Source organism: Colletes latitarsis, chromosome 7, assembly GCF_051014445.1.
Source record: "Colletes latitarsis isolate SP2378_abdomen chromosome 7, iyColLati1, whole genome shotgun sequence".
Lineage (NCBI taxonomy): Eukaryota > Metazoa > Arthropoda > Insecta > Hymenoptera > Colletidae > Colletes > Colletes latitarsis.
This window is the reverse complement of record NC_135140.1, coordinates 3,563,602-3,590,218: the sequence shown is the minus strand read 5'-3', so window position 1 is coordinate 3,590,218 and position 26,617 is coordinate 3,563,602. Positions and strand designations below refer to the sequence as shown.

Sequence of the window (26,617 nt, the reverse complement as noted above, 5' to 3'; positions counted from 1 at the left end):
GGGAGTTCGATATATCGAATCAACTTTACTACGAAGCACGTATTTTGAATCTAACAGAGACAAAGATAATAATACTAAAAAAGAAACAATCATGTTTCTAATTATATCCATTATTTTCTATAATGCAATTAGTATACATATGTGGCTTAAAAGTTAATTGAATTGAAATGGTTAGATTTGTAAAATGAACGCGTCCCGCCTTGCAGTGAGAAATGGCGGTAAAACGAAAGCGCATGCGCGCCAGATGTTTCGTTCACATCGATGCTCACCGCTTCGCTGTGCTCTTGTGTGCTTGACGCTCGCACAAGTTACACGCGTGCCGGTAATAAACCGTTGTTTGGCATAACGGTCGTTCTGTTCGATCTTCCTTGGTCTTTGTACATAAACTGAATCGTAACTATTAAAGTAAAGGTTGTGATACACGAAATTTTAGGCATAACTCTCGAAAGGAATAGTGAAAGTGTATCTATTAGTAAGAAAGCGTCAAACCTCGAGTTATTCGAACGCGATAAAGGTACGTACGTTTCGTTCACATTCCACGTGCATTATTATTCCCCGCGATCTTGTCGTTGTATAGTCATTGAATGTGTTCTTTGGAATAAAGATGTCAAGAAACGAGACGTTTCGCAAGTCGCGAAATAAGGTTGCTCTTGTTCGAACGGTTTTAACAGGTAATATCGTTCGTAACACAGTTTATTTTTGTACATACATTCTCGAGTTCCAATGAGTTCACGCTTCTACTACCTTTGTTGTTTACCACCACAAAAAATATAATCTGTTGAATCCGTGAACAGACGTGACCTGTTAATCGTGCGTGTGTAAAGATGTTGTGAACACGATGTATAGCACGTCCCGCGTTACATATACTCTAACGACCGATCACGTGTCCCGTATTTAGGTATTCATATCGCACAAGATGTTGTTGTGTGTATGTTTGCCCATCGAGATCCATATTTTTGCAATGTTTGTTACGAAACATAACCTTTTAATGATAGATAATTACCATTTCCAACTACAATTTTAAACGTATTACCTTATAACCAACAGAAGTGAAAGCATCCATTGTTCCTTAATAAAATATTTATTTGTGTTATTGTATGTAGGGAAAGTTGAAAGTCAGGGATATTTGTATTATTTATACGTAGCTCTTCTTTTTATTGCATTTGTGATACATTAATTTCGATATAACAAATAACAAGGGTCAGGTAAAAAATATGACAAGAAAATATTATCAGAAAAATGCATTTCGTTTAAATAAACATTCGGAGAAAAGTTTTGCAAGCATATTTATATTTTCTTTTCTTCATTAATCGACAAAACTTAGTCTCCGAATATGATAGATACTCTTTTTCGATGCATCTATGTTTTCCTTAAATATTAATGGACGAATCACAATTCACAATCCTTTGTATATGATACATTTTTATAGGCATAAGTCCTTCTTTTCGCTGTAACAAGTCGTAGCAAAAGCTATATTCTTCTTGCGGACACGTATATCGTTGCTTACATTGGCTCGAACAAGTTTACTGCTATATTATGCATATTACAAACATGCTTATTTCTCTAATTATAAGGCGATCGAATTATACTAAAGGCATCTATATTATATTCTGCTTTGTATTTACATTATCAAGCAAAATTTTAACAAATATCTCTTTAGCTTCTACGATACGTAAGAATACTTCAAATCCAATTTGACAAAATCTTATGTGAACTTATAAAAAAAAGATGGTCTTACGAGATTGTTAAAAGTATATCTAAATATACAGACTAGAACAAGTAAGTTTTGTTAATTTTGCATTATTCGACTAACTCTGAGGCAAATTAAAACTGAGATAAACGCGTATATTGTTCTGCACTGTTCTAGATATCATAATATGCTTCTTCGGTCAAAAGTAAAAAGCTTACCTCTCTTCTAAATGATATTTCGTATTCATGCATCTGTAAATATTTTACTTTCATCGTAAAGATCCATATGAAGAGAAGGTCATCGGGTCGTGCAAAGATTCAGGTACAACGGAAGCATATGAAAACTTGTAGAAAATGTACAAAACTTCAAAATATGAGAAACTCGAAAATAAAAAATTGAATCCATAGAAGTTTTGTATGGCTTATGAATAAAACCGTCGTACGATCCTTCTTCGCATATAGCTCTTTACTCGATCGTTTATGTTTTCTTTGTCAGAGACTAGAAATTACATGGTAAATTGTATAAAACGTTGCGTTTAGAACAATGGACAAAAATTGTACTCCTTGTCGTACCTTATACGAATTCGCGATTGTTTCGATAAGGTTGACAAATAGTATGCAACGTACGTTACCTGCTGGAAAATGCAAAACAGTGCCTTCAAGGTGGTCGTTTTAAATTGTCATTTCATTTATGGGAAAAATACCCTCAAATAATTTGTCTCAATGTCGAACCCTGTGCCAAAAATTACATACATTGCTCAAGCATCGATGTTCCTAAATCTCTTTAAAGTTTTTAAGATATGATTTAGCCTTTTCATTAAATTCTCTTTGCGATGCGTTAATCGATTAATTGCATCGTGCGATTTAACTTTCTTGCTTTCCTTAAGTTAGTTCGCCTTAAATTTAGAACAAACAGAAACATCGCCTGTTTCTTCTTATCGTGGATGAACATTTTCTTTCTACCCGTTAAAGCACCCGGAAAGGGCCATCGACATCAAAACGCTCTATCATAACTTTTGTAAACGACCTTTAGACCTCGAAGGCCTCCCACTGCTACGCTATCATAGCGGCGATGGGACTGAAGCGCATTATTTTGCTGAGCAAAATCCACGCCACCGAGGCGAGGGCGCAAAGCGTGACGCCACCCCATCCAAAGTCCATACTCCAGGAGCTGTTGAATCGTCTAGCCTTCAGGATGCTACGTGGTGCCGGTCCACCAATCACACCATCCTCAGGGCCGTCCAGTATTCGCGCCCCGCGATCCTGGGCTCTCTTGAAATGAATTATCGTCAGAGTGAACAACGCGAACGTGGCTGCAACCAATTAATCCGTGTTAGAAACGTTCTTCAAATTATTTAATGTTTTAAAAAAAAACTTTGAGAATTTCTATCTGCAAAATCTCTTATCGACCATGAGAAATATTTCTCTTTTATATCGTACAACGAACGAAACCACGAGTGCGCAGAATGTTGACTCTGATGGAACAGAAAAGCTCCGTTTATTCGAGGAAAATTATTCAAATCGCATCAAACTGATTTCAATACAACTTTGAACTTTAAATTACAATCGAATGCGGTATTCGATAAAGGAATGCTATCGAAATGTTTCCGATTATTGATCCAACGTCTCTTACGGTAAATCGTTTGTTTCGTGGTTTACTTTACAAGCGATTAGAAATCTTTGCGGTTACCAAGTTTGTCTACAATCGTAGATTTTTTAAAGGATGATCAACGTTGAGAAACTTACCCGCCAAAAGGTACATCACACCGGTAACGAGAACCGCCGATATTTGATGCCTGCACAATCCAAAAAATCCAATCAAAACGGCGGTGCTCAAAATAATCAAGCAAACTAGAGAACAGGAAATACTCAAATTCTGCATCCCTGAAAAAAAAAAGAAACAGTCCTCGTTTAAGTAGCTTCTCGTATAGTTTGCGAGGTTCTCGACAAACTTCTTCGTAATGTCAGGACATTCCAAACCAAAAACTTTATGTATGCCATAAATTAATTTTGTTCGCAAGAATCCTCTTCGATTACTTAAAGCTCTGGACACTTCGAACCACGAAACGGGCAAAGTAAACCCATCTATGCGCCACAGTTCAAACTTTGTTTTAGGCAGAGATTCGAACCGAAATGGAAAATAATTTTATCGTATTAATTATTTTTGAAATTTATACAGGAAGTACAAATTCTGTATATCCTAAATCACACGATAGGAAATTATGATATAATTCAAGTTTTACACCGTTTGCTAATGCTGAAAATATAGGGAAAATGTACGTAACGTTTTTAATTATAGTTTCAATGTAATTGCTCGCAGCACACATTACGGTTTTTGATCTAGAACAAGTATTTCGAGGTTTTACTTTTAATTTGCTTTTTAACCGTTACAATATTCCACGCAAACAGAACGCTTTGACTGGCGGGAATCGGCGAAATACGAGAAAAAAGACGTAGGTTGTACTCACGATTTTGCCAGGCGGCGCGTATCTCCTCATGTGCTTCGTCGGGCGTCAAGTAGTTAATGCACCTCCCTTGCGGAAAACCTACCTGACCCAGTAGTCGTATTTCTTCCTCTAAAACGTGAGAAAAACGAAATCAGAGCAAGTAATACAAATTTTCAATCGTTTATTTTTCTCCGCCGTTTTGTTACTTTTAAACAGTTTCCACGAGCGTGTTTTCAGTAACGTCACAGCGTCGCTATTAATTTTAAGTTTAGAGTTAGGGTTCAATTTATCAAAAATACTTGTTTAATCGTGCCATTTGAGACGAGTTTATATCAATCTATTTCTTTGGAACGTGACTAATCGCTATGAAAAGTTTTCCTCGCCTTCTAATAATTCCAATGATTTATTTGAGATTTTATACAGTATTGTTTGCAATCTTAAATTAATTTCGAACCGTTAAGATTATATTTAGTTTACAGAAATTACGTATGATTAATTAGTTCTTTTATTTATGTAGACTCCCGGTTTGTCTGAAATTAAATAACGTACGCGCAAAGTACAGCTTCTAATCAGATGTTTTGCAATATTAAATTAATTTTGAACCGTTAAGATTATATTTAGTTTATAAAAATTACGTATAATTAATTAGTTTTTTTATTTGTGTAGACTCCCGGTTTGTCTGAAATTAAATAACGTACGCGCAAAGTACAGCTTCTAATCAGATGTTTTGCAATATTAAATTAATTTTGAACTGTTAAGATTATATTTAATTTACAGAAATTACGTATGATTAATTAGTTCTTTTATTTGTGTAGACTCCCGGTTTGTCTGAAATTAAATAACGTACGCGCAAAGTACAGCTTCTAACCAGATGTTTTGGTTGACCTTAATTTGACGATGATCGTTTGTAGGTAGCTTTTACGTATGACCGATTAACTCGCTACTTCTGATGAGTAGTCAGATTTACTTGGGCCACGAACGCGAAATAGTTCGAGCGTGAGATTCGATATCAGATTCCGAATACTATCGGCTCGCTGAAGAGGATGAACTTGAACATGGATTTCCGTGAAATGTCAGGAAGAGTAATAGGAACCGTCAAGGCCGCGGAAACTTCGGAAATTGAGTAATAATAAATTTCGAGGCAGAAATAGATCGGACTCAAGTTCACTGGGTCTAGGTTACTCTCCTCGAAACTTGCACGCTCGTTAGAAAATTGAATAGCTTCGATGCTCATCCGTAATAATTAATACACGAGTGCACGGTTGTTTTGCATTGTTGTCGAAAGGACATTTTTCGAGAAGAAACGTATGCATAGTTTTCGTGTAGAATATTACAATAGATAATTTTTTTTAAATTAATTTTATAAAATGTTAACTTTTTTTAACTTGTCAGTTTTTTGTCAGTTTTGTTTGCGTTTAGGAGGCAGCAGATCGCTAGTCGTAAAATTGTTTCGGGATTTATGCGTTCAGGCTTATTAGCGGATTTTCGTAGGAAGGTCGAGCAATTCCCGAGACGTGTACATAGTATGTTTTAGACAGCGTTCCGTGCTTGGCGTGACCAGTAACCATCAAACGAAGTTCCCTAAAAAAAAAAATATATAAACGAACGGATTATTCAAACACACACGTGACTCTAATTACTCAAACGTTTTCGAAGGTCGGATCTGTCTCGCGAAAACGAGTCGCCATATTGGTCGGTGCAATGAGCTTCTTCGCGGTTGCAAAGCTCGAAAGAGATTTAAGGTTTTCAGACTCGAGACATTTTAATAAATCTATCGAAAGGAAGTTAAATGTGAACGCGAAAGATTGAAATAGTTGTTGAGGTTCTCATTTCTCCCAGGGTTCTCGATGAAGCGAGAAAATTGAACAATCGGAATGCACAATCAAACCGTGATTGCACGCCTACGTATACAAAGATGCGGATTGCCAGGAACAGCGAGATTCTTCGAGGAAAAAAATCAAACTTTCTGTGTTCTTTTTTTTCTTCATTTAGACCGCATGAAATATACATTGGAAACTCATTTGTCAGTAGTATTACATCGTTGTATATTTGTGTTTTTTTTATCGTACGTTCTCCGTATTTTTCCACGATTGGCTTTTTCCGAGACCAAATGACTTTGGTCGTTCTCGTTAGGAATAATATCACATTTATTCGTCGGTGTGGCGAGCGTATTTTCTTTCAATTTTTTCGTCATGTTTCACAAAATCGAAGTAAATAAGGATATATCGTGAGCGAGAAACGTCACAGCTAGAGTGCGTCCTATGTCCTCACGTTTAAAAATAACACACGATCGTTCTCGTCCTGACATTTTAACGTAATAAAACAAACACGCGGTCTCGATTAAAGGCCTTTACACATTTACCAGTCGCGAAGCATGCGTGTTTATTTCGTTTGTTAAACGTAATTAGAATGGTTCCGGTGTTACAAAATTGTACAAAGAAACGTATATTCGGATTTTCACAAATTGTAACATAATTTACGCGAATACGCTTCGTATCATAAACTGGAAAGGGGCGCGTCGAAAGCAATTTTAGCCAAAGTGTGTGATACCAGTGCTGGCGTATATTGAAAATAATCCTTGCGTTAAGTTTTTAAGAAAAGACAAAATGTTTAGACTGCTATGAAAGACAATTTAAACATCTGTAAAGTACACCAAAATAGTTTGATAAACTTTAAAACGATATAACTCTTCAGCTATTAGGCTTAGGGCACAAGTACCTTCGTGATACGTTTTTGTGTTGTCTTATATTGTTGTTCAATTGTCAGAAATTCTTAAAATTGCTTTTGATTTAACGATCATACTAACGACAAAATAGAACGTAGTTACGTACATAAAATTCAACAAACAAATCCGACTCGTTAGTCTCGATCACTTTGTAGAGAAAAATACCGCGTCTAATTAAAAGAAAAAACATGGCTGCGATCGTACCAGCACTCCGGAATATTTGGATTAAAATATGTATCTCCTGGAGTAATGATTTTTCGGTACAACTAATTTATAACAAAAAAAAACATATAATTCTATTTTTTAAAAAGACAAATTTGACCTTCAAGTATCATCTATACGTTTATGTAGGAAAATAACTGAATAACGAGCGTTTCGAGACCATTCATGTTTTAATACCACTGTTAATTAACATCTGGCCTTGACACTTTTACGCGTTTTGCTGTTAGCCGTATATTTGTTGCACATATCGCTTTCGGTTACGCAGAAATTATGAATTAGTGGTACGATCGGATCAAAGGATCAAACCGCGAGAATGTTTGGCACGAAGTTTCGGCGAAGAAACATGCAAGATGTTCACGGTCACGGCATACCTGGACAGACAGTACAATGTTTCAGATCCTAATCGACTGGTCGATAGCTTGGTCAGAGTCAAGGTAGTATCCACGTATAGAATGCATTCATACAACATCGCGCCGTTCTAGATACACCGGTCTGATTAAGTGAAAATGGTGTGCACACGTGTCATTGAAAGCTCGTACGATGCTAGCAGGGATTTGTACCCAAATGGAAAATACTATATTTACATATACTCGGCGACACATTATCCGGTTTATAGGTTTCACTATAATTTTCAAGACGAACTTTCTATAAGAACCACTACCATCTTGGACAATACCGAAGAAATGCTAAGAAACAATTAAAGAATAACAGAAAATAGAAAATCAATGTATAGAATTTAAAAAAAAAATAGTTTAACTCACGGAAGAGCGACGGATATTTGTTTAAAAAAATTGCATTTGGAGCGTTTGACTATTATCAAATAATGATTCAGCCGTATCACGATGACGGATTTGAGAGTTAATATTTTGGTAAACTTGTAAATTAACTATGTTGTAATCGATGTATTATACAGATTATGAGAAAACTCGCGATTTCGAGTGTTCGCGAGAATCTGTTGTAATTTACTGTGTGCTATGTGTAAGTGATGGACGACGTGGTTCCTGATTGGTGGTTTAACAGTGGAAGTCGAGAGAGAGAATTTGTTATTAATATTGTTTCACGTTTTCAGCATTCGGGAAACGATATTTTTTATTGACCCCTGAGAGCCGGAAGTTCCGTTCGCCAAAAAGGACACGCAAAAAGGCGTCGATGACTGAACGGAATCAAAGTTTGACATAACAGTAAAACTGCTTCGGGATCTTACATTTAATGGCGGCGTTTGCGCGAAGGGATATTATAGAAGAGTCAGAACGTTACATGGATCGTTTACAACGAACACTTACCTGTAAGCGAGACGCACATGATCCAAATACCGCCATACATTGGCACGAGAAAGGTCGGTCGCCTGCCAGAATGATGATTTCTATGGCCAGAAGCGGATCCAAGCATCGCCACCTGCCCATCCAAGTACCACGTGAGAGTAACGTTCGCATGGGTCAAAATCTCCTTATCCCAGCCCACTTCCTCCCAATGGTCCGACATTATTGCACCGCACAACAATCCAGTCGCTAGAACAGAGAAAACGAGGATTCTTCGTAGCTAGCTACCGCCATTACGTTTTTTTATCTCGTTGCTCGATGTCTCGTCTACTTTGCGGTAAAGTGTCCTTGTTATTCCGGATCTTTGTGAGATGGTGATCGACCCCCCACGGCGATATACATGACAATGGAACAGTGTCGGCAAAAGTTACGTAATCATCGAGTGTTCTTTCGAGGTTGTAGAGCTTCGCGCAAGAGGATCTTCGTGGGGGAAAGAACTGCAGGGAAATTATTCGAGAATTCGTGCTCTCGAGATGTCCGTCGTCAAATCTGCGATGAAAGTTAGGTGCTTCAATGTTTACGAAGCACTTGGATCGTGTGGACCTTGTGGATCTAGAAATATCCAGGAGAATGGGAAAAGAAGAATCACCTAATAAGGAAACTCTGAGAGAAGTAATAACCCCTCGGTACCACGATGCAACTTCTAATTTCAAATGATAGGGTACGGCTTTCTATTTTTACTTATTTTTAGAGAATTTATGTTGTAGAAGAAGCAAAATCTTCAAGTGTGCCTGCTAAATTGCTGAAACGAGATGCAGAGTGTGTGATGACTCGGAGAACGCTTGAAAAAATACAATTTTAAAGCTATTGAAAAAGAAAAGCCTACGTTTAAATCAACAGAAATCTGGCAGATCTTTTATATATAAAGGGTGTATGACTGGAGAGTTTCCTGAAGAAATTGTTACAGACACAGTGGAGACTTTAAACACGCTGCATAAAGCGAAAAAAAATTGGATAAAAGCACAAACATGTTCTCTTCTAGAATCACTATCAAAGTTCTGAGCTTTGAAAACTTATATACGCATTTTTATAACTGCAAAATTGAACAATGTGCATAGTCTGTAAACACTTATCGCAGCAACCCTAAAAACTAAAGGTTCATGGATGAGATAAGTTAGAAAAAATCTTGACAACTATACGAAATTGAAAACCTTAATGCTAATAGTGCTAAAAAATGATTTAGAAGAAACTCTTGGTTAACGATGCGGTTGTTCTTTTTGCCGTGTTATGGTAATTGCATTGTGCAAGAAATCTGGTAACAAGAGCACTCGAGTATAATAGAGCATAGGAGTGCTTCTTTCGAGCGATCGTGTCACCCAGTGAAAAAGTAAACGATGCAACGAGTTCAACCGGTGGTTGCTGACCGTGCTGTTAGAAGTTTCGAGTTGCTAAAGAAAAGACTCTAAGAAGCGTAGTAACAACAACATTGAAGAGGCTTGATCGGAACGTGGACAACGACCGAGAATGAGACCCGGAGGAATACTTTATAATCTTGTCAGTCGTTGGGAAGGAAAAAGCAATTGTTTACCAGATAAACGTTGCAAAGGAATATGAAAAATCGCTGTGAGATTGTGGTTGTTTATCTAAATGGTTAGCTCATTTAGGCGAAGGCTAGAGAGATACTAGACCACGAGGATAGATTTTATCTGCATATATTGTTGACACGATGGGACGGAAAGTATATACGGTTTCAACGGCGTTCCAAAGGACTGCGTTTCGTTTTAAACGTGCAATTGGAGCAGCGTTATCCACGTGCTCTCCGGGACATCGATTCCGTCCTCCTCGGTTATCATCCGCTTTGCGGAAGCTTCCAATACAACAATTAATTGGCGGACCGATAGGAATGGGCATCGATTGTCTATTGATACGACGAAACCAAGCACCACACACTCGTCCAACACCTATCGACAAAATTCCATTCGAACGACTGATCGTTAACGGTACATTAATTAAATACAAAGTTGATACATTCGTCGCTACTTGCTTCTTTCTCCAAAAAAAGTCCAACGTCACGATCTCTTCGAACACTGTGCGACCGTTCGAATCAGCTGATCGCCTAGCAAAGAGTCTTCCCGTACATAAACAAATTAAAATACAACGAGGGGAAAAAAATTCTCTTCCGAAACAAACCACCCTCCTTTTTGTTCCGCGCGAACGACCGCGACATCCGATCCGAGCGATCGTTTATTACGTAACGTTGTCCGTAAATCGCGTGCCGGTCGAAACAATGTTACGGGAAACAATAACACCGCCGAAGATAAAAAGAAAAAAACTGAAAGTTCGTCCGAAGTTTTGCGTCGAAGATGATGGTTACCTGCGAAAGTGAGGGCAAGCGTGGCAACGAGGAAAATGAGACGCGGACCAGGGGCCCTGGGTACACGGGTAGGCTCCATCCATGCAGGTGGTGCCCAGGGCGACCGCTGGCAGCCCACTGAATCCCGCACACCGCACCGACAGTCGCCAGTTACGCACTGACCAATCGACACCCCCGAAGACCGTCTGTTTTCGGCGAGTCTCCGCCACGACGAGGGGGCAAACGACCAGGACGCCCTCTCCGTTCTGCGTCGAAGCGCACGAAAATCGACCGACGTACCACCCACCCAACCGACCACCCCACCCGGATGCTGCGGACAACCCGCCTCTGCTTCTCTCCAACCCTTTATACGTCTTTTGTTTCTTTTTCCTTCTTTCGTTTCTGCATTTCTCGGTTCCCGCTGCCTTCGTCAAATTGCTCTTTATGGTCCTCGAGGATGATTAGACGCGCCTAACGGTCCTTAATTCTTTCTGCTCGCAGACTATATTGCAATCGAGCCTGATTCTCGTATACATTCGATGCAAACGATCTAGTTTTCCTGCACTCGGTTACGAATCTTGATATTTCGAGTAGGTAGATTTTCGCTTTCCAAAGCAACTTCCTACGTACGCTATCCGATCGAACAGAATAGCCAAGATTCTTTAATTAAATATCTAGATCAAGTTTTATAAATCTGTTGACGATCTGCTTGTATCCCGGGAGTCGTACTGTCCATTGTCCTGTAACGAACCATCTGCAATTGTTCGCATCGAAATGCCGCGTTATTTGAAGCGTATTGCTCGGAATACTCGTTCGGTTAACAGTCGTTAACACTTCATCTGCGGATGACGCCATCTGGCGTCGCATTGGTTACTGTTTCTTTTGTTACGAGCGACGCTATCTGGCGTCAAATTGAATATCATTTTTAATTATAGTAGTGTTACATACTCGAGGTCGTACTTAATACTTTAGTGCGTGTAAAACTGATGAAATAAACCTGATATTTATTATCGAACAAATTTGTTAAACATGGCTACCAAAAAGTGTAATGGAAACTCGGAAAAAATATTTAGCAAAGACGTAGAGATTGATAGTGATATGGACACTGATAACGACGCTGTCGACGAAGACAAATGTTTTAGGAGATTTAGAAGAACTGTGCGCAGTAAGTCGTGGATTATTTTTAACAGCTCTGAAGAAAAAGAAAACAACTAGTTGATAAAACAGAAAATAAAACAGTTCGGGAGTAAGGAAACATAATTGGTCCACAATAATATTAGTAATTTTATATGAACTAAACATTTGCAACTACGTTAATATTGTAATATATGTTTTATTTTTCATCAAGTTCGGTAAATTACAATGTTTAAATTATAGAATTTATACAAAATTAATATATATTTTTCTTCCGGTCTTAGCAATAAAAAATGAAGATTATAATTTCGTCGATGAGGTGTTAAGTTTACACGATATCTGGAGTTCTCTGTATTTTATTCGATCGACGTTGACGCGAGCGTATAGCGTGCAGGAGGAACGCTCTAACTGCATTAAATGTGACTCGCGTGGAAGACGCAACACATATTATGCGTGGGTCGAATATTCTGTACACATAATTGCATCATGACGTTGAAGCATCAGGCTTTACCGTAGGTGGGTGATCAAAGAGTGTGTGTATTCACAAACATCAAAGTAAAACACAAACCAAAATGAAGGGTTCAAGTTTCGAATGATTTTATTTCCAACCTGTTTTTCTTGCGGTGCAAGTTTTATATGATTATTTACTCAAGATGAAGCAACGCGACTTGATTTTAATATCAAGAATTTTAAATAAAATCTCGCACTGAAGATACGTTACGAAAACATTACGTGACCCTATACTTTCGCCGCCATTGTACGTCGCGACGTTCTCTGATACAAATTCGAATAAGCGCGAAACGATGAGTACCAAAATAATAAATCTTGTAGAAAGCATTGGTGGCTAATCGCGAAGAGGCGAATTAGCGAACTAGCTTTACGGTCGTCAGCGGGTTAAAGAACGACAAGGCGAAATTGCATAACAAAAACAGTATTTCCCGTTGCAGATGGCTGACGTTGCAGAGAGTGCAGCATTCACCGACCCAGCGACCGCGATATCCCACGGGAAACGGCATCTGTTAGTGCGTGATTACACCATGGCGGTGACAGCGTTAGCGCAAGCCTGCCAGCTACTCGCTGAAAAACACGGAGACACCGCGGACGAACTCGGTGAACCCTATCTGCTCTACGGTCGTGCTCTTCTCGGTTTGGCAAGAGAGGAAGCGGGGGTGTTGGGCGGTGGAGTGCCGGGCACAGAGGACGCAGATGAAGACGACGAGGAGGACGAGGAGGAAGCGGAAGACGAGAAACTTAGCAACGTAGACGAGAAGGAAGACGAAGAGAACGAGGAGCCAGCGAGCAAAACAACGGCTGACGAAGTAAAAAAAGAGGAAGGTAGCTCCGAAAGCAAAACCGACAAATCGAAAACTACCTCGGAGTCCGCAAAGCCGGAACCGGAGACGAAGGAGGAGAAGGATGACAAAAATGAGAAGAAAGCGATAGAGTCCGGTACCAACGAGAAGGAGGAGACGGAAAAATCGGACTCTAACAAAACCGACGATAGCAAAATAGCGGAACAGAAACAAAAGGAAGAAGAGAAAGCCGCGGCTGGCTCCAGCAAGGAAACAAATCATGCTAACGGACCGTCTTGTTCGACTGAACAGAATGGCGAGCTGAAGGAAAACGGGGAAAACGATTCCGAGGACATTGGAAAGGAGGACGACGAGGACGAAGTTAATAATTTACAGGTATACGAGTGCACGTTGCAAACGAGAAATTTGATTAATATCTGCTTGTAACTTTTCTTATTTTATTTTTACTGTAATCTTAAATTAATCTTTCCCTGACAAACGTTGCGTCACCATTCTGCAGAAACAATTTCATCTAACGTAAAAGACTCGTAAAAGTTTCATCGCTCAGGGACGTCTTTTGTATAACGAACTGACGTTTGGAGTTACAAATTTAACTAAAACTAAAATATTTGTTCTGAAATTAAAGGTAGCCTGGGAAGTTCTGGAACTAGCGAAGCTGGTACTTTTAAAACGTGGGCAGCCCGGTTGGAAATTACTGGCCGACGCTTATCGACTCCTGGGTGAGGTGGCCATGGAGGGAGGAAACTTTCAGGGTGCTCTGAACGATCTGCATCGATGTTTGGAGCTTTTACAACAAATCGAACCTCGCGAGCCGAGAGCGATAGCAGAGATTCATTATCAGCTCGCGTTGGCTCATTCTTTAGGTAATGAGTTCGACGCCAGCATCGAGGAGTTCAACAAGGCCACCGAGCTGCTAGAGACGCGTATCAAAGAGCTCGAGGAATTGAAAGAGCCGCCCAAGACCGAGGATTCCTTTTACACGGTCGAGGGTGAGATACAGGAGCTAAAAGAACTGCTACCAGAAATCCGAGAAAAGATCTCAGACATGAAAGATTTCAAACAAGAGGCTTGCAAGCTGGTCATAGAAGGTATTAAAAGCAAAGTGGCTGGTGGCTGTTCGAACGGTGCCGGTCCAAGCGGTAGCAGCGATTCCCCGTCCACGCCGAAAGTTCAAAAGCCAGCTAGCAACATATCCCATCTGGTGCGTAAAAAGAGAAAAGCCGAGGAGCCAGATCTAGATGTTGCTGCGCCCAGCAAAAAGCCGACGCCAGAGAAGGCTGTTTGAATATTCCACTTGGTTCGGTGCGTTTGGGACACTTAATCGTTGCTTTGTTTCGCGCGGTGAAAATTAAAACTGTACCACAGATGGAATTTTTTTAGAGTTGGACCAAGGTAAGATAACAATATTCAATCTAACGAGAACGATTCGACTCGAATACCGTCAAAGATACCATTGATTATGATTCACATGTGTGTTGTATTTCATTATTTTCGTTGTTTTTACGATATTACATTTTATGACATTTATTTATTGTACCTTCCGAGGTCTTGATAGCGAACGAGATGTGCTAATTACCGTCTACACTGCGATTGTTTTTAAACACTTATTCTCTAGAATACGATAAAATATTAAGGAATAAGGTTGTTCTTGTACAAGTCTGATTAATAAACGTTAAATGATGGTTTTTTTCTAATTGTTCAAAATGGATACAGTTCGGACCCCCCAATAAATTCGATAATAACATATCAAGTCGCAACACATTATCCATATATTTTCCAAATTACAATATTCTACAAATATTTTTAATTCAATTTTTAACGTTTACGATCACATTTTTGGACGGATAGTTAATTCATGTTTAAAAAAAGATATGTGAAAATCAAGTACAGTGAACGTTGGATATACAAGGTGTTCGGCCACCCATGGGAAAAATTTTAATGGGAGATTCTAAAGGCCAAAATAAGACGAAAATCAAATACTGAATTTTGTACTGAATTTTTTTCTCGAAAATGGTTAGGATTTCGACGGTATGTCTGTTCACAAAAAATGCTTATTGACCCCCGCAACCAAAAATAATTTTTTCAGAATGATTTGAAATTTTTTAATTTAATTTTTAACGAAGCCTCAATTAAGAAATTGATATTCTTGATTTTCGTCTTATTTTGGCTTCTAGAATGTCCCATTATAATTTTTCCCAGGGGTGATCGAACACCCTGCATATGCCCCAACTGACCTACAGCATAAATGCCCGGTGTTTATCCCCGCTACTTAAGGACCTCTAGATTATTTGGAAAATTACTAGTACTTGATTTTCAACTAAATGTCTTAATATATTTATTCACCCAAAAGTTCTTCGATGTCGTCTTCTTTGTCAGAGCTTTCTTCTCGTTGAATTTTCATTTTGTAACCGAGCGATTCTAACACGCTCATATTGTAATAATAACTTAAATTAATTCCAGGTACTAAACGCTTTAGTTCTTCTATTGCAGCGCGTGCTTTATCAGTATCGCCGATGTTGATATAGTACTGCGTTATGGTCGCAAACAGATCGCCACGGCGTACTGACTGTTCCAAATCAGGTCCTTGAGAATCTAGCAACTGACGAACCTGTTGCATCGCAGTTCCCGTTTCGCCTTTGTCAAATAATCTGTAACAATATTTTGCAATGTCTCGTTAACAGGGTTATTTTGTAGTTTTCAGCTACTGCATATGATATTGTTACATACTTCTTGATATCTAGATAGCGCCTAATCGTTGCTATTCTATTGTTTACAAGGTCAACTGCTCTTTTATGAATATTAGGATCCCTCGGAGTGATCACTTTTGAAAGACACCTACTGGCTTGATTCAGAGCGTCGAGAGCCTTCTCGTAATTTTGAAATTCGTCTATTTCCACTTGAGCGCAGGCAACATAGAAATTAGCTAACAGATCCATCGCTTTTCCTTTCGAATAAAAATTGATAATATTCTTCAAGACATCCGGTTGATTCTGCCAATCCAGCGATTGCAGATAATTCCCAGCCATAATATAAATCTCCCTCTGTCTAGAAACTTGGGCGAAGAAGCAGATCTTTTCTGTATCGCCAGATTTCAGTAACGCTTTCATAGCTCTCAATTTGTTTCCAGCCTGCGTGAACTTTTTCGTCGCCAAGTGATAATTTCCTTGTTCGAAAGCAATTTCACCGATTCTTTCTAATATGGAAATACGAATTTTTTCGTGCTCCGCGTCGTTGTCAACCTTTTCTAACGTCATCTTTTCCGCAAGGTCTTCGACCAACAGAATATTATGCTGTTGCATCAATTCCAGAGCCTCCAAGTATTTCTTTCCTGTAGCGAGTAAATCGACGGCTTTCTCAATCTGATCGTTTTGAACAAAATAGTCGGCGCACTTCTCTATCAAAGCAGGATCAGAATCTGCATTAACATCCATAATGATTAATTGCAGAGCACTATACTGTTTGGTCTTGAACGCAATATCCAGAGCTTTATGCAACAATCCAGCTTTATGATACAGTAAAACCGCTTTATCCGGTTGGTCATTTTCTTCGTAGTATTTTGCAACGTCTATTTGCGATTGCCTCGGTGCCAATACAGCCAACGGCCACAATTCTTCGTACATGTCGTGTTCTTTACATAATCTAATTGCATTTGTATAAGCTTTAGCAATGGTATAAAAATGAATAGCTTGCATCACATTATTTTTTGATTCATAATGTGCAGCCAGATGATACGCAGAGGCAGCGTGATTTGTTCGAGACACCAAATCGCTGACTTCGTCCTCCTTGCCAAAATAACAAAGTAATCTTGTCATTGCTAAAGTATTCTTGGCTTGTTCGTACAAACGCAAAGCTCCCTCCATGTCACCCGTTGATTCTATGTATTGTGCATGCCAATTTTTTATTTCTGGATCTTCAGAATTATTCAGATACGTCAACAATTCTCTGGGTCTCACAAGTAGCATCCTTGGTACCTCGAACCTGTGACAATCCGCTTTAGTGTACATATCGATAGCCTCTGCTATTTTATCTTCTTGTTCGAGTGTTTTTGCATAATTGTAGTAACTTGTTTTTTCGCAAATTTTATTCTCATTAGTTGCTAATTCTATGGCTTCCTTAAATTTATTGCGAGCTTCGAGAAGCTTGCCCAACAGATCCAACCTTTTCGCTTCGCGGAAGAGATGTTCTGCGTCACTGTACAAACCAAGTTCTACGGCCAATATGCCCACTTTAGCTTCCAGGTTTAAACTGTCATCTTGCATAGCTGCTCTAAGAGCTCTTGCTGCTCTAGCTTGCTTCATGTGGCCTAGACACAAAAGGGCCATGTTCAACTGCTTCGTCTTCACGCACATTCTTGCCAAACTTTTCCAAATGCCTTCGTTTTTTATGGACTTTATTGCTTTGAAGGCCTCGTCCATGTTAGCAACGCTAATATGAAAACTAAAGTCCAAAACAGCTTTCTTCGTGACCGGATCGCACACACCTAATTCTTCGAAGTCCCTCATGAGCAATTTTTGTACTTTGCTATTTCTGTCCGCTATCTTTTCAGAATTCAGAATGATGATGTACGGTGTCTGCACACCTAACACTCTACAATTGTCATCTTCGATTGGTTTTATATCCTGCACGACTATTCCATGATCCGACGTAGCAAACATTGATACCAAAACTACAGTGGCATTCGAAACACTGTAATCATTATTCTCATCATTTTGTTTTAACGAATTCTTGGAGTCTCGTGTCTCCAGTCTTTGAGCACGACATACCAGAAGCCTAGGGTCTTCCAAGTCCCAACAGTGAGCAGTGACCAATCTTCCTTTACATTTTGCGGTTAAAGCGGTATCGTCTTCGTCGATGTCATCGGATATTGCAAAATCGAATTCGAGTATTTGATCGCTTTCTATATCCCAGACATATAAAATTGAACTAGGCATCAAATTAGTCATAGCGACGGTGATGGATACGCAACGACAATCCGCGTTACATCTAGCCTCGATAATCTCGGCAAAGTCACTGATCGCTTCGTACGTCGCCATTGCTCTGGTGTGCAACTTGGCCTCTCGCTTACTCAGATCCCAAATTTTCAATATACCGTTCAAAGATGCAACTGTTAGATACGGTCCAGTAAGATCCATTGTAATCGGTTCACCTTCTTCTGGCAATGTAGGTAGAATCTGAGTAATTGTACTCTGTACCGATCGTAGTTGTATGACCACAGGCGTCAAAATGATCAATGTGTGACCATAAATTAATAGCTTTTCCGTGTCGCAATTAAAACTGCTAATCGCAGTAGTACTTATGGTAGTCTCGTTGTTAATTCTATAAACCGCGATTTGTCTACCCGAGGAAACAGCAACGTAATCTTTGTTAACGGCAACGAGTTGCACTTGAATGTCGGTTTTTAAAATGTAAGTTAACTCTTCGATCTCTAGTAAAATCTGAGTAGGGGCGAGTTGACTGGCGCAAATGCCATCATTATATGCAGCGCACATTGGTTGTTGGTGCAACACAAATACATTAGTGACACAATTAACTGCAAGTAGCGGGTTTCTTAATAAAGCAGCACCCCATGTAAGTTGTTTTACTGTACCATGAATGCTACAACATTCTGGTACAGCTGGCCAGCCACTCTCGTCGCTGTCTATTTCAACTTTGCGTTTCCATAAATAAATTGTTCCCAAATTTGTTCCAGCAGCCAAAGTGCCTGTGAAACATTAGCAGTATAATGATACATACGCGTGTACCGTTCTGTGAACAAAATCAAGTATTAACAGTACCATTGTTTTTACAAAAAGATATGCTGGTACAAATTTCCTGTGGCATAGCGATACTTCCGGTCGGTGAATCTGGCGGTGACAATACGTAGGTATCGCTAGTGTGAAGATTCCAACAACGAACGCCCAATTCTCCGGTAAGAATTGCTAAAGTATTTCCAACGGTCCAACACAATGTTGGACTAGCACGTGATATATCGTATCTACTGCTAAGTCTCACCTAAAAAGGAAACGTTAAAATTGAATAATGCAGAGCTACTGTATTGGAAATGCATAAACAAAGAATATTGCCAAATTACTTTTGTTAATTCTGTGAGTTGTCCAGTAATAGGATCTGCTTGAAAATGTCCTATGTTCAAACCCTCTGTCATAATAATAATAGAATCCCTAGTTTGATGATGCAATAGAAACTGCAATGCCGCGCCATTCATACTAAGTACTTCCGTACATTGTCCCTGATTATCAACAAAATATATTATGCCGCTGGTAGTTCCGACGTAAAAAGCATGATTATCCCTTTGAATTACAACAGCTGTTGGAGCAGCAGTCCTAGGACGCCAAGAACTAAACATATCTAATGCTCTTTCATCCCCTGAAACCGCAGCTTTTGCTAAACCACTGAAAGCAGTTGGTATTATACAATTACGTTCATCTAATAGAAAATAAATATGCTTTGTGCATACCTTATATCTATTGTTGATTTTGGCAAAATGGTTTTAAAAATTATTTGCACAAAAGAATCTTTCAATTCGTGATGAAATGTCATTAGCAATTGTCCTCTCGAATCAATTTTCCAACCAATTATTGACCCGGCCGTATCCGCGGATACCAATCTTCCACCATGCTGACTCCATTGTAGAATATTAATGGGATCGCGATGTGGAGTAACTACTACATTGAATTCGCTACTTCCAGTATCACCTGGCCATACCTTAAAAACCATTCATATAAGTTTAAATAACTATGCTTTTATTTTCATGATTTTAACAAAATTATTATTGTAAACAATTATTGACCCGCAGTTCTCCGCTTTCCCATCCTGCGGCAAGCCAACGCCTTTCTGGGTGCCATCCAATAGCAGTAACTTGAGCCACAGAATGTCTTGGCGATTCCACATCCTGAATAGGCTCTCCTTGATCATCATAAATTGTCACAAAGCCACCCTTATCCTGAGAATACGAAGCAACTGCTAATAACGGATAATTGGTATGCCAAATCACGTGAGTGCTTATTGAAGCTGTTTCTGGATTTTGTACACGTGTATCAAAATACAGTGACATTCTTTGAATGCTTTGTTTTTGCTGTTAATGTTGAAGTTGTCATACAAGTAACTTACAATATACCTCCTAAAGAACACTTAAACTTAATAATTTCATTTAAATTTAATCTAATATCTCTGGAGAAAAGGCACTGAAAATGTAAACTCTTGTAATCTTGACTGCAGATTGAAAATAAGTTTTATAGTATTTTATTTGTCAGAATTGTACGACAATAAGTTTTCTTGTTTTAAACGTGATTTAAAAATTCATTATATATATTTATGTATAAATCAGCACCTCGATATCTGTCAAGAATTATTGTTAAATAAGATAAAATTTTTGTCAAGCGTTTGACAGTTTTACAATTTGGTTGACATGTCTGTTGCCATAGCAATATGGTACAGTGCAGTATTACTAGGGACGTAATAGATGACGTTGCCAAGCTAGGGAATTATCTTAGTGTGTTGGTATTGGAGAATGGAACGACATCAAATCCCAGTGGTTATCTTACACTAGTGTCGTACAGTTGTGTAGGAATAAATAATATTCCTCGGTGTATAACGCGTCGTTATTCGGAGCCTTACCTCTTAGTATTCCAACAAATTAAAAAAAACACCGATCAAGCATATTTCTACATTTATAAAGTAAGTTCAGAAATTGGATCAGATTTTAGAACATGGCCGTATTTTAGTGCCCTCCTGTTTTAGACCGCGTAGACAATCTAATATAATTCTCATTCGAAGAATGTTACCACACGCCAAATTTGAAAAAATTTATATGAGAAATCTTAAAAATCGATTTACACTGAAGATTGAAAGAAGTACACAGTCTTATTACTCGTGTAGTATTTATTAATAGTGATCATTCATACAATTACAAAAAATTATATTTTACAAACTATAGTTTAGGGTTTGCTATTCTATTAACTCGAGTTAAAACTTCTTCATGTTCAGTACTTGATCTTCCAGTTCAGCTATCTTCTATAGTCAAAAAAAAAAATAAATAATCCATTAATACCGTCACTTTACATTAACTGTTGTGTTATTTTAAAAATAAAATTAATATGACATACTACCCTGAGATACTCCTGGGTCCGAGTTTCCGTGGTTGCTTCTGTTTCTGCCAATAGAGTTCTATATCGCTTTTCTAACACTGTAACAATATTATCCAATTCGTTTTGTTTTATCGTGTTTAGAGATGTACACAATTCATTTTTTTGTTCTTGAAATTGTAGTTGTAAGGCTTTTATTTCCATATCTTTGTTCTATGAAATAAATACATAGTATAATTCTGTATCAATAACAATTTTAATACGATTACCTTAATTACATGCGTTATTTTTTTCTCATAATTATTTTCAAGTTTTTCTTTAGACTTTCCAAGCTTTACAACAGCTTTCTTTAACACAGAGACCTTGGATACGAGATTTTGATTTTGTTTTTGTGTCTCATAATCTATCTCATTTCTTAATTTATTAAATTCTTCTTTCATCATTGTGTATTGCTCGACTAATGTTGTTTGTAATTTTTCTTCCTAAGAATAATACAACTATATTCAATAATATATTTAGTGTATTTATATCAACGAAAATATGTATGCACAATCATACATCTCTAATCTTCCTTTCTAGTTTGATTTCTAAATCATGAATCTTATTGGTCAGTAATTCAATTTCTTCTTTTCTTCCTATATCTTTTTGTGACAATTCCAAATCAGTCTTCTCAAGAAGTTCTTGTTTCGCGTGCAACTCTTTACTGTTTTCTCTCGTAAATATATCAAACTGTTCATATATTACTTCGATCTTATTCATCCATTCTCTTTCCATTTGTTTGATTTGCTCATCCTTCAAAATATTTTTTATATTTCTCATTTTACAAATAAAACTTTTGCTTCTTACCTTACCATGGATGATTTCCTCCAGCTTTTCAGTTATTATAGCTACACTGTTATCTAATGCCTCATTTTTCAATCGAGCCTCTTCTAATTCGCGTTTCAATGCAGTAAATTGTTCTATAACTGTATAGTGATATTCATGCACAACTTCTTTATAGTTTTCTTCGAGAGAATTTTTCATATTTTGCGTTTCTATCAGCCTTTAACAATTTTTAATCATTTAAACCCTTGTTGCTTCTTTTAAATTATATTTAATGATATACTAACTTAGTTTTTAAAGCAGTGACATCAGAAGTTAATTGATTAATACTTGCACACAAAGGATTATCCATATTGTTGCTAAAATGCCTCGGGTATTCTAATAATTGATTCTTTAGATATTCATTTTGTATCTGCAGCTCTGCAATAAGAGTACTCAGTGTATCGATACGCTGCTCGTAAATTTTTATCTGACTTTTCTTTATTGTATTCTGATTACGAAAACGAACAGTTGGCGAAACATTAGTAACATCCAAACACTGACTCATATTCGCGATATCCATCATACGATGTTTTATTAATGCTTTACTTCGTTGATGATGGATGCACTTTGCACTCGGTTTTAAACAACTATGAAGTGGTCTCACAGCATAGTCTGATAGGTCACTTACAGACGAACTAATACAGACCTATATTACATATTAATTACTTTATTAACATGACAAAGTTTATAAATCGTAATATAGGTACCATATGATACGACTTAGGCAATGGCATTAGAAGCCCATTAGGTGGAGGTCTGCTAAAAATTCCTTTGATACAATTCGACTTCACTTGTCTACATAATTCCAGGAGATATTCATTTCTTAAACGACGCTGCGAGGTTGCAGCGTTTAATTTATCAAGCCAAACCTTACATAATTGAGCACTTTCTGCGGATGTCAACTCTAATACATAAGGTCTGACACGAGCTAGGATCTCCTTAAAACATTCGTCTAATTTCAAAGCTTCTTGTTCATTGTACTCTCTAATTTTTGGCATGATCTTTATTCAACTGACTTAGAGAACGATATTATTTGAAATAAATTTAAAAAAGCCATTTTTTCAGAAATTTTTTCCTTAACAACTACCTTCTTTTGTTTTTCACGGAGTATACGAGATAGCCGTGAATTATAAAAGAAACGGTAAAAAACGAATACAGTCAACCGAGAAAAAAAATCATATTGATAGTTATTATTTATTTATTACTACTATTTTCATCTAAACTTCGCCTACTTCAATCTTCTACTAAGTTTAGAGATAGCAATATATTACATCGATAATATGTTTTGAAAAGAAGTATTTAGTAAATAAAAAAGACTGAATGAAATATAATGCGTATTGCGTAGAATCTTCATACAATGGATCAATACGATTTTCGCTAGTTCTTCAAAGAGGTGATTCTGAAAGGAGTAGAAAAAATATTTGCACATACTATGCGCACAACAAACGTAGATAGAAGCAAATATGATATATACAATAGCCAAGAAGTATGGTTATTGAGCTTAATTACGTTACAATCCTTTCATAGCCAGTATCACAGAATAGCTCGCCGAATGACAAAGCTCAGGCGATGAGGACATAGTCACTAGTTCCTTCACTACTAAATAAGTATTAAAATAATCGATCTTTCTCTTATAAAATTATATCTCGTGCGTATCATACACTATTACTTTTTAATCTTTTCAATATATCTACTTGTGAGATAAAGTTATACATAACACTAATTTTTCTTATACTTTGTTCATCAGCCTATCGTTTCGTATTCATGATTTGTATCAGAATTGGTCATTGAGATCTAAAGCAGAAAGTCCGCAAAATACTTTGTTGAAACATTAAACTCGACTGTTCAATTTAATTTGATTTTCTGCAGTTTGTTTCAATTCTACAAGTTTCTCTTTCATGGGTTGGATATTTGTACCTAACCATTCGTCAATTGTTGCTGGGAAAAAAATACTTTCCATTTGAAATCTTAAATATCCTTCTAAAGAAGATAATTCCAACAATAATCTGCAAAAAATATTTTCGATAGTATGTGATTTTTATTTAAATCACTGTAGGGGTAATTAAACATACTCTGTGAAAGCAGGTACTAAATTCTCTAACTGCATCGGATTTGTGTAATTATTGCTGACTTGCCACGGATTCATCCATGTTGATATTCTGTAACATTGTAGGCGCGTAACAATAAAATAATTATCAGAAATAACAATATAGAAATTCACACTTACTGTTCGCTAGCAACGATAGTATGGAATTTAGCTCTAAAATTTAAAAACCACTCTACGCCCACTGCAACTTGCCAGCCAGGAAAAAGTAAATTACTGGGTATCGGTGCGGGTCTTGGCTGTGGTGTTATGTGTAGTGGATGATCTATATATCCTAAGCTTTTAGCCACTTGACTATGTATTTGTTCAGAATAACCATGAAGCCAAACTTTCAAACACAATACTAGCGATGGTATCGACGTAGGCAATAATTCACATAATGTTGCATAATGGTCATACCTAAAATTAAGAGTCGTTAATACTATTTATTTAAGTACAAATTATAGAGAGAATTACCTTGACCAACCGGTAAAAGCTGTTCCTCGAAATTCATGGACTTTATTCACGTTTATATTTAATTCTTCTAACCATTTCTCATGATTACTAACATGGTGCCTTATAACTGGTACATGCTGTAAAGATCCAGTAGCACCTTTAAATGCAGTGGCTGCCCAAATGCGGGGAAAGACCGCGGTATACTTATCCCATAGTCCTACCAAACAATTTTAATACTATGTCATTTTCTAACATTCAGGCGTATTTACACGTTCACTGTCTGTGACCCGTATACGGGTCATATCACCATGCTATTAGATACACCGCTGAGAGACCGGACAGTGAACGCGTTAATATTTATAACGCCAAGTAGAAGAAACCTTACCTGGAGGTAAAGCAAAATTATCTCTAGGATTGTAGTGCCAAATCATAGGTTCTACGTATTTTCCAATATAATGATCTAAAAATTATATGACATATATTTATGAAACCATACACAACTAATAATAACGCTAATAAATTATCAAAATACCATTCATGACCTGTAAATCTATAGATCTTAACATATCATCCCATATGATAATTTTTAAGTAGGGATACGTTTCTTGTACATATTGTGCAATAGCTGAGATATGTTCCAGGTATAGCGATGGTTTTCCATATTTGTTAGCAGCAGCACGTTTTGTACAAACAGAGCAAAGTCCTAAGTGCCAGACTTCATCCGCACCTATGTGTAAATATTGTATGTCTGGATGAAAACTAACTATCTGCCTAATCAAGGACTTTACCAAAGGCAATGTTCTAGGATTAGATGGGCAAATTGAACTTGGAAAATTCTCAACTTCTCTCAAGGATTTCCATTCGTTATGTTTCAACACAAACTGCAATTGATTTAATATTAGGCAACAAAATTTAAATGTATAATTTCATTTTGATTTTGTATACCTCCATATGACCAAATGTTTGCACCAAAGGAACAATTGCTAAACCACAATCTGCTGCTATTTGCAAAATATGTTTAGCCTCATGAGCTGTGTATCCATTGGACAAATTGTTCAATCCATTGCTTCCTATATGAGAAAGCTCTCGATTGTATGGAAATGTATCTTCCCATTCTAGAAGCAGTCCAGTAGCACCCCATGTTCTCAGAAGAGGGAATAGCTATAATACAAATCACACATATTTTACAATTCATTATTATCATTCTATGTTTTATAAACTTATTCATTAACTGACACCTTTTTTAAACATATACTTGTGCCAATAATTTCACGACTCAATGCAATGTAGAAACGTTGCGCCTTATTGCGCATACGATTGTAAAACGTAAGTATCTACAGAAGTTTCTCACAAATAAAAAAATCGTATGATTGTATAAATTCGATGAAAAGAACAGATATCAACGACATATTTAACACATAATAGAAGAACGGTGTATCATGTCATTAAACGCATAATCCGATGACGCTACTGTCAAGTAGAAGATACAGTGTACAAACAATGCGGTTGTTTATTCAAGCAACAGACCTTTTCGAAATAACACACCCGCGGCGGGGCACCCTTGAGATCTAAGTGAACTAGTCTGCAAAGATAAGATCATATTTCTGTAACGAAACATAGATTCAAACAACTGTTTTTCGGAAATTTATGTCAACCAATCGATCGTTTACCTGTGTAAGCCAAACGTCAAGCCGTCCATCTTTCCTCCATTACTACAACGTTAATTGAGGGGAATACAATATAAGATTGCTACGATCATTTTGCACACGGAAAATTACAGTAAACATTTTCTTCTATCTCTTATTATAATACTGAAACTATGATTGTTCGTGTTACAAATTTATCCGAGAATTTGGTTTCAACGCGCGGGATAAGATTTAAATTTGAACGCACATTGTTACTATTTCTATAAAAAATCTACCTAGAAATATTTTCGGTGAAGATAATCCAATGTAGAATTTACGATACCGTATGTTTTTTAAAGTAAATGT

The 26,617-nt window shown here is 37.4% G+C and overlaps 6 protein-coding genes across 14 annotated transcripts in view; 1 reads left to right on the top strand and 5 right to left on the bottom strand.

The window, feature by feature from the left end:
- Window positions 1-740, bottom strand: part of Mwh (multiple wing hairs) — a 148,729-nt gene extending 147,989 nt beyond the window's left edge. Inside the window, exon 1 of the mRNA XM_076768054.1 lies at window positions 523-740. The gene's annotated coding sequence lies outside the window, so the exon portion shown is untranslated. The remainder of the gene's footprint in view (window positions 1-522) is intronic.
- Nasp (Nuclear autoantigenic sperm protein) lies at window positions 106-14,836 on the top strand. 4 transcript variants are annotated; one of them, XM_076768077.1, is made up of 4 exons: window positions 106-514; window positions 12,114-12,345; window positions 12,777-13,517; window positions 13,768-14,836. In XM_076768077.1, exons 3-4 carry the CDS (start codon window positions 12,777-12,779, stop codon window positions 14,425-14,427), a joined length of 1,401 nt encoding a protein of 466 aa, XP_076624192.1. In that variant the 5' UTR covers window positions 106-514; window positions 12,114-12,345; the 3' UTR covers window positions 14,428-14,836. The 4 variants fall into 4 exon arrangements, with proteins under 4 accessions (XP_076624192.1, XP_076624188.1, XP_076624189.1 ...); XM_076768074.1 differs by lacking the exon at window positions 106-514 and adding an exon at window positions 11,631-11,860; XM_076768073.1 differs by lacking the exon at window positions 12,114-12,345 and having other exon boundaries at window positions 111-514.
- Window positions 1,126-10,877, bottom strand: LOC143343304 (uncharacterized). Of its 2 annotated transcripts, XR_013079945.1 has the most exons (6): window positions 10,717-10,877; window positions 8,367-8,591; window positions 4,158-4,265; window positions 3,436-3,573; window positions 2,559-3,002; window positions 1,126-2,499 (listed from the first exon to the last, which is right to left on the bottom strand). XR_013079945.1 is itself a non-coding variant. In XM_076768082.1 (5 exons), exons 1-5 carry the CDS (start codon window positions 10,793-10,795, stop codon window positions 2,743-2,745), a joined length of 810 nt encoding a protein of 269 aa, XP_076624197.1. In that variant the 5' UTR covers window positions 10,796-10,877; the 3' UTR covers window positions 1,126-2,742. The 2 variants fall into 2 exon arrangements, 1 of the variants encoding a protein (XP_076624197.1); XM_076768082.1 differs by having other exon boundaries at window positions 1,126-3,002.
- A 426-nt stretch (window positions 14,837-15,262) lies between the features above and the next one.
- On the bottom strand, window positions 15,263-20,542 carry Rempa (intraflagellar transport protein rempA). The gene is made up of 6 exons (XM_076768228.1): window positions 19,930-20,542; window positions 19,597-19,844; window positions 19,213-19,531; window positions 18,917-19,133; window positions 15,870-18,843; window positions 15,263-15,790 (listed from the first exon to the last, which is right to left on the bottom strand). The coding sequence occupies exons 1-6, from the start codon at window positions 20,191-20,193 to the stop codon at window positions 15,478-15,480; spliced, it is 4,335 nt and encodes a 1,444-aa protein (XP_076624343.1). The 5' UTR covers window positions 20,194-20,542; the 3' UTR covers window positions 15,263-15,477.
- A 461-nt stretch (window positions 20,543-21,003) lies between these two features.
- On the bottom strand, window positions 21,004-22,743 carry LOC143343707 (uncharacterized). Of its 4 annotated transcripts, none has more exons than XM_076768872.1 (5): window positions 22,333-22,743; window positions 21,782-22,265; window positions 21,493-21,705; window positions 21,245-21,436; window positions 21,004-21,152 (listed from the first exon to the last, which is right to left on the bottom strand). In XM_076768872.1, exons 1-5 carry the CDS (start codon window positions 22,608-22,610, stop codon window positions 21,105-21,107), a joined length of 1,215 nt encoding a protein of 404 aa, XP_076624987.1. In that variant the 5' UTR covers window positions 22,611-22,743; the 3' UTR covers window positions 21,004-21,104. The 4 variants fall into 4 exon arrangements, with proteins under 4 accessions (XP_076624987.1, XP_076624988.1, XP_076624989.1 ...); XM_076768873.1 differs by having other exon boundaries at window positions 21,248-21,436; XM_076768874.1 differs by having other exon boundaries at window positions 21,015-21,436; window positions 21,782-22,015; window positions 22,070-22,265.
- Window positions 22,744-23,267: 524 nt separating this feature from the next.
- Window positions 23,268-26,433, bottom strand: LOC143343706 (hexosaminidase D). 2 transcript variants are annotated; one of them, XM_076768869.1, is made up of 9 exons: window positions 26,297-26,433; window positions 26,154-26,208; window positions 25,572-25,787; window positions 25,159-25,507; window positions 25,012-25,086; window positions 24,648-24,843; window positions 24,315-24,590; window positions 24,160-24,246; window positions 23,268-24,093 (listed from the first exon to the last, which is right to left on the bottom strand). In XM_076768869.1, the coding sequence occupies exons 1-9, from the start codon at window positions 26,323-26,325 to the stop codon at window positions 23,919-23,921; spliced, it is 1,458 nt and encodes a 485-aa protein (XP_076624984.1). In that variant the 5' UTR covers window positions 26,326-26,433; the 3' UTR covers window positions 23,268-23,918. The 2 variants fall into 2 exon arrangements, with proteins under 2 accessions (XP_076624984.1, XP_076624985.1); XM_076768870.1 differs by lacking the exons at window positions 26,154-26,208; window positions 26,297-26,433 and adding an exon at window positions 25,865-26,064.
- Window positions 26,434-26,617: the final 184 nt, after the last annotated feature.